Source organism: Microtus ochrogaster, linkage group LG4, assembly GCF_000317375.1.
Source record: "Microtus ochrogaster isolate Prairie Vole_2 linkage group LG4, MicOch1.0, whole genome shotgun sequence".
Lineage (NCBI taxonomy): Eukaryota > Metazoa > Chordata > Mammalia > Rodentia > Cricetidae > Microtus > Microtus ochrogaster.
In genome coordinates, this window is record NC_022030.1 from 63682171 (window position 1) to 63689452 (window position 7282).

The 7282-nt window shown below is 50.0% G+C and overlaps 1 protein-coding gene across 1 annotated transcript in view; it reads right to left on the reverse strand.

Annotated features, from left to right (window-relative positions):
- Mroh2a (maestro heat like repeat family member 2A) overlaps positions 1-5660 on the reverse strand; it is a 39034-nt gene extending 33374 nt beyond the window's left edge. The window contains 5 exon segments of the mRNA XM_026786456.1: positions 421-519; positions 2962-3124; positions 3278-3409; positions 5315-5496; positions 5576-5660. Of these exon segments, the coding sequence (XP_026642257.1) occupies positions 421-519; positions 2962-3124; positions 3278-3409; positions 5315-5496; positions 5576-5660 (661 nt within the window).
- Between the last annotated feature and the right edge of the window lie 1622 nt (positions 5661-7282).

The window sequence follows — 7282 nt, forward strand, 5'->3', positions numbered from 1 at the left end:
GGGGGGGGGGGGGAGGATGTCTTTTTCTTGATTAACAACTGATATGGGAGAGCCCAGCCCACTGTCGGAACTGTTACCCTGGGGCAGGTGGTCCTTAGTTGTATAAGAAAGCAGGCTGAGCAATTCATGGAAAATAAGCCAATAAGTGGTCTTCCTCTACAGCCTCTACTTCAGTTTCTGCCTCTGCCCTCCTGCCCTGACTTCCCTTCACAATGGACAGCAAGCTGTAAGCCGAAATAAACCCTTTTGTCCCCAAAGGGCCTTTAGCCAGTGTTCCTCATAGCAACAGAAACCCTGACTAAAGTAGGAGGCTGAGCAACTGCTGGGTTCAGAACCAACACACCTCTCATTCAACAAAGCCTCTTCCCATTCCTCACTGCCGTTCTCCCTCTGACCCATGGGCCCAAAGGGGACACGCACCACTACAGATGACCTGGCGCATCTTGGCCTCGTTGGCAAGTCTCAGCATGGTGAATATGGTAGCCAAGGTGATGCCCATGTACGGCATGAACTCAAACACTGTAGGACATTGAGAAGCCACAGGGAAAGGGTGAGAGGGGAGAAGGCAGAGGGTGGCCTGCCACCTACTTCCGGTAGATTCTACAGTCTACCAGGAATCCTGCCATGGCTGAGAGGGCAGGAAATAGGCTGAGGGCAGGTCGTGATTAAAGAGAATGAATTTAGAACAAGAGAAGGGGAAAGGCATGAGAGGAGAAGCAGGGAAGAGTGGAGGGACAGAGGAGACGGACAGAGAGTCACAGGACAGAGGAAGGTAGATAGAGAAAGAAAGGGAGGGCCCTAGCCAGGGAGCATGCCTGTCTCACGGGCCTATGTCTACCATGAAGAGCAAGTTTCTCTATTCTCGGGTGGATGATAGTAGATGTTGTGGGGACCCACGGAGGAATAGAGCAGACAGGACTCACAGACACGGAGAGAATCCCATGGTGGACCCCAGAGTCTAGACCCATCCCTCCAAACCTGGCCCCTTCCCTCAAGATAGAGCAGTCTTCCACGCTTCCTCAGATTCTATACTAAAGTCATGTTTAGAGAGTTAACTAATTATCTACTGGTCTCCCTGGCTGGGTCCCGCTTTCCGGGTCTTTCAGTGTTAGTAGCTGTAGACCTAGGTCCTCCTGTGCCCCTAGGCCACCCTGATGCAACCTCCTTTACTCCTCAGCTCCCAGCCAGGCTTCCATCCCCAGCAGGCCAGGCCGTGTTTCTCCCTTCTTCAACTGTTCCCTCGAAAGCTTTGGACGTGTGGTACCTTGGTCTCCTCTGGACTATAGGTGGCTCTGGTTTCAGTGGTTTGACTTCACTGATGCAAAGCTATCTGTCCTCAGTAGAGGCCCTGTTTCCATCTCTGAGGTTGGACCTTTCGCTATACTGACACGATGCGGACACCTCTCTTTCACAGCCCTGAGCAGCCCACCCCTATAGAGAAAGACTAAGCTCAGTCCACTGTGTGGTTAAGCCAGGATGTTGGTGCATCAAAATGGGTTCAGTGCATCTTAACGAAGTGTGTTTTCATTTTCCCATGGGTCCATCCGAATGTAGTGCTATTGTAAATTGAGGAGCATCAGTACTGCTTTCTCCCAGGTCCCTGATTCCACCCTGGGGTGCTCTTGGGATGCCTCCTAAGACACCACTGCAATCAGGCTTCCCCAGACTGGGTTCTTCTTATTCTCTGAGTGATGGCTTTGAAACCCACCTGCAAGTCAAGGCCATAGAAAGGTCACAGCCAGACCTAACCTCTGACCTCTTCACACAGAAATTCTATTTTCTCCTGGCCTCTCTGTTGACTGCTCTCAAAACCAGATCCTTGAGCTGGGAGGTGGTGGCGCACGCCTTTAATCCCAGCAGTTGGGAGGTGGAGGCAGGCGGATCGCTGTGAGTTCGAGGCCAGCCTGGTCTACAAGAGCTAGTTCTAGGACAGGCTCCAAAGTTACAGAGAAACCCTGTCTCGAAACACCAAAAAACAAAACAAAACAAAAAACAGATCCTTCCTTTGAACACTCAAACTCACTCCCTGTATTTCAAGTCTCAGGAGCGATTCTCCACACCTCACTGCCCGATCCCGTCATGCCTCCGTTCAGAGCAGCAACAAGTAAGTCCCCTCAAGCAGGGCCTACTCACAGCTGTCCACTACCCAGCCCAAGGACCGCCCTCTCCCACTGGGTATCTCCTATCCCTTTTCCGTCTGCACAGTGGTCAGAGCTGTCTCCCTGGAACCCGAATTCCACCTGGCAACTGCAATGTAGAAAGCTTTGCTAGTTTGCTGCTTTTGCTGTGTCTTTAGTGAAGCCTAGCATCCTGGGGATACTGATTCAGCCTGTGTCCCTCACTTAATGCCCATGTTCTCGCTCTACACCTCTTCATTCTACAAGTTCTTCCTGCCCCGTGTCCTTTGCACACGGTGTTCGCACAAGTTCTCTTCCATCATGTTCTCCGTGGCTTTCCTCCCATCTTTCAGTCTCAGCTAGACAATGGCTATCTTACTAAGAGCCCTCCCCTCTGCTGGTCTCAACCGGTCAACTTGGCTGTCCTTGTCATAGCTGTCATCTCATAAACGTTTGTTTTCTGGCTTCCTTGGTCACACAGGAGCCACATGTGGTTTCCTCATCTCTGGGACCCAGCACCCGGGGCCAAGAGCTCAGCGTGTTTTTATAGGTGGAAAGATGGAGAAAAATACCAAGAAAGAGAGGTGGAAAGACAGAAAAGAGTGTGTGTGTAGACATAAAGGGGAAGGGAGGAGAAGAGAGCGAGAGAACAAGGGGAAAAGGCAATGAGAGGCACAGAAATGAAATCTTGAGGTGAGAACTAGGCAGAGAGTGGAGTCAGGGAGAAAGAGACACAGAAGGGGCGGATCCAGAAACAGAGATAAACTGAGGAGCGGAGAGCAAGAAGGGGTCCTAGGCCAACCCAAACAGGCCAGGAACTGAAGTAGAGAACTCAGATCCTTACCATTGCCGTTGGCCAGCTTGGCCAAGGTGACAATGACGAACTCATCAGTGAGATTGAGGGGCTTGAGATGATGCTGCAGTTCATACATGACCAAGCTGAAGTGGTTTCGGGACAAAGCCACCAGAGTCTCACTGGCCACCTCGGCTGTCTCGAAATCCTCCACCTGCAAGGGGACAAGAAAGACACCACTACCACCCTCCTGGCTCCGTTAGGCTCAGTCTGCCTCAGTCACATGAGACAGCCTGGGCCAGGCTTAGCCACAGTCCCGCTCCTGGGCCTGCGGAAGGAAGGTCCCGTAGAATGCAGGCCCCAATACCTCTGTGATATCCCTCATCTGCTTGGAGGCGATGGCCACCAGCCTTTGTATGCAGCGCTCCTCCATCTCCCCTTCCTGCTGGATGATCTCCTGCAGGATGTTGTAGACGTTCACCTTGCGCTGGGTAGAAATCTGGGAACAAACGTGGTGGGCGGCAGTAAGGGCGGTGCCTTCCACCCAGCACCACCAATCCCCTTCCCTCCCCATCTCTTCTCCCTTCTTCCGGCTACCTAGGGAAAGGGGACTCCCACTCTCCAGCCATCATGTCTCAGACCCCCACTCCTCCATCTCCAGTCCTTCCCAGTTCTACCCACTCAATCTAACACTTGCTGTCCCCAGGACCTGCAAATTATTTCTCTTGTCTCAGTCAATATTCAGCCAGGCAGGTGTCATATGGTCAACACACCATGTTCTTCACATACCAGATGCTGTCAGGCTTGAGCAACCAAGAGGCAGGCTCCCCCTGCCCTTTGTCCTGGCCAAGGACTCAAGACAGAAAACCCTTTTTCTCGCTCTCCTACAGTTTCTCTGTGGGCAGCATTTAGCACCAGATAAGGAGACCTGATTTAGGATGGGGTCGGACAGATGGCTTGTGTGCCCAAGACCATATTTGGCTAGCTAAATTTGAGAATGACCCTTATTGTGTGTATGTAGGGGCAGAGCATGCATGCATGTGGGCTTATGTGTGTGCACACATATGGAGGCCAGAAGACAGACAGCCTTGGGTGTTAGTTCCCAAATGCTGTTCACCTCACTTTTTTAAACAGTGTCTCTCACTGAACTAGAGTTTGCCAGGTAGGCTAGACTGGCTCCTCCACCCAGACCCAGAGCTCTTCCTGTCTCTGCCTCCTGATTGCTGGGATTATAAAGGCACACCACCATGCCCAGCTTTTTTATGTTGATTCTGAGGATTAAACTTAGGCCCTTGTGTTTGCAGGGCAAACACTTTGCTGCCTGAGCTGTCTTGCCAGCTTGATGGCTCCTATTCACTCAGGTATGACAAGCTGCTCTTAAGATGATTTTACATGCAGCTTTATAAGTATAGACTTTGAACTCTGGACCTAGAGAAGCAGTCAGACCCTGATCACTGCTCAGTAAGTATTTCATGGCTCTAGACCAAGTCCTTGGCTTTATAATTATCATTGCCCCTTCAGTAGCCTTTGGAGACATTTTTTAAATTATCCCTGGTCCATGAACCTTTGAAAACCAAGGTACAATGTTTATGTACCATGTCCAATTTGCACTTCATACATAAAGAGCTTGAAAAAGCTGGCAAATCATTAGGTTTTCTTTCTTGTGCTGCCTGATGCTCTAAGGTCTGGGGATGACTAATACTATAGAGCCTGCCCCTCCCAGCAGTAGCCAGCACCTACAGACAGTCTAGGTACATGCCTTTTGAAGTAGAAAATGAAATCTGTTATAGACTGACTTGAATTCCCTCAAAATCTAAATGTTGATATAATACCCCTACGTTAAATGGCCTTTGGAGAGGGGTCTTTGGGAGGCAATTGGGACTTAATGAGATCAGAAGGGTGGGGCCCTAACCCAAATGGACTGGGTCTGTTTGGAGAAACTGGTGCTCCTCACTCCCCGCCCCCCTGCTCACCATAGAAGAAAAACCATGAAGATAGTGTCAGACAGCAGTCAGCAAGCCAGGAAGATCAGTCAGCAGAAGCCTGATCTGAGGGCACCTTGGCTATACCTTCTAGGATGCAGAACTGAGAGGAAAGCCATTTCTGGTGTTTCAGCCTCACAGATTGTGGTCCTCTGTCATGAAACTTCAACAGGCCACATCACCAACTAATCCAGAGACAAGTGTTCCCAGCCACACCAGACACAGAGATGCCTCCCAAACATGAAATCTCTAACCCCAACTGGCCCTGAGGAATGAGTACCTCTTTTGCCAACCATCTCTGCTTATTGGCCCCTAACACTGTGTCCATGGTTGTCAAAAAGGTGTGCTGAAGGGTAGGTGGGCTCCCAGGCATCTAAAGCCATCTGATCTATGGAGAGATGTGAAGGGGAGGGTGTCCTTACCTCTGGCATCTGCAGGCAGCGGATGAGAGCATTCATCACCATACAGGGATCAGTGGTAGCCTTCTCTGTGATTATGACTGAAGCAAGGGTCTTGCGCATGTCCAGGCCTGGCTCTGTGGTGTCTGTCTTTGCTGATTCACTGTCCATGATGTTCAGGAGGTTGGTGACTTGGAAGAATGTACCTGATACAAAGATGGTGGAGGTGCGGTGTTGAGTGGCCAAGAGGGACCAGGGACATGGTGATGTTATTGACTTCCTTACCATCATCCTCTGGCTCCAGAGGTTCAAGAAGATGCTCTGCTTCCTCCAACACATCTTCATTCAGCTCAGTGGCTGCTTCTTCCATGTCTCCTCAAGCTCCTTCGGGATGGATGAGATAAATAAATACTCAGCATAGCGATACTACCTTAGATCACCTCCCAGGAGTTCATAGGCTTTTATGAAATTCTCCCTTCAATGTGGGCAGCACCTGTGGCTCCATTTAAACCAGCGTAATAAAGCAAAGGAGAACAGGATATGCCATCTTGACTGGGTTATAGTAGATGCAATGTTTTTAGGACTTCCCCCCCCACCCCGAATTGGTTGCATCATTAGCAAAGGTGATGGGACTTGACCTCCAGGGTCACATTATTTGCATGGGACCCTTCACAGATTAGGAAAAGATACTCTGTCATCACTGAAAGGCAAGAGCTGAGATACGTGCTGCCTATAGGATGAAACTGGGGTTACCAGTCCTGCAACTAGAGGAACTGAATTCTGACAATGATCCCATGCACTGGGAAGAGGCCCTTATACTCCAGAAAGGAAAGCAGCCTTGCCAACAGCTTGGCTGTAACCTCTAAGAGCATGAGCAATGACCTAGGCAAGTCCCACCCAGATTCCTGCCCACATGTAAGCTGAGATATTTGTGGGTACTCTTTCAATCCATTAAGTGGGTTATACTTCATCACACAGCAATAAATCAATTAATATACTTGGAAAAGAAGGGACCCTCCCCCTTCTCTAGATATTAGAAACTGGGGCTACAGAACTCAGTCTGCTCACTAACTTCAAGGGCTGTTCAACACCCACAATTTCTTAACGAGTGACAAGACAGCACAGATGCCCACAATGAGGGCCAAAAGTTCTCATATTCTCCATCCTCAGGCTCCAGTTCCTCAACCTTCACCCCAGAATAGCTCTTTAGAGGATTCCCAGGACCTAAAAACTGGCCTTGTCTCGAAGTCCTCTTCTGGGTAGAACAAAAATGTTGGCCGAGGAAGATTACCGCTCTTTGTCTAATATGCACCAACGAAAATATGACCAGTGACAACAGAACCAGCTGCCCACTGCAGAGCGTTAGGCTCCTCCATGGTAATCCTCATGAGGAACAGGACTCCTGGCAGGACAGGAAGTTTCTTTAGAACCATCACCGTTAGATCCCAGACCCTTGGAACTTTGAGGTCCAACTGCCTCCCTGGGGCCCCACCAACCAGAGCTTTGGGGACACTGTCCTGAAATCAAAGCTCCACGTCAAGTTGCCATTAAATATATCTGTACCCAGAGGTGTGCACTGATGTATGGTGGCCTGTTTGGGAAAGGGGACTCGTTAGTGGGGGTTTTAACTGAGTACCAAAGGGACGGGGGTGGAGCCCGTATAGAAAGGTGCAGTCAGGGCAGCTGGAAGGGAGAGAAAAGGTGTGACTGTGGGGAAAGAACTCCTTTTTTCATTAGTAGGACTGGTCAAGGCTAGGCGAGCAGGTGTTGTTCTCATAGCTGGAACACGGGCCAGGTGAGGAGGTGTGTTCTCATGACTGGACCACAGACCATGTGAAAAGGTGTGTTCTCATGACTGAACCACAGACCAGGCAAGGATGTATGTTCTCATGACTGGACCACAGACCATGTTAGAAGGTGTGTTATCATGACTGGGCCACAGACCAGGCAAGGAGGTATGTTCTCATGAATGGACCACAGACCACATGAGGA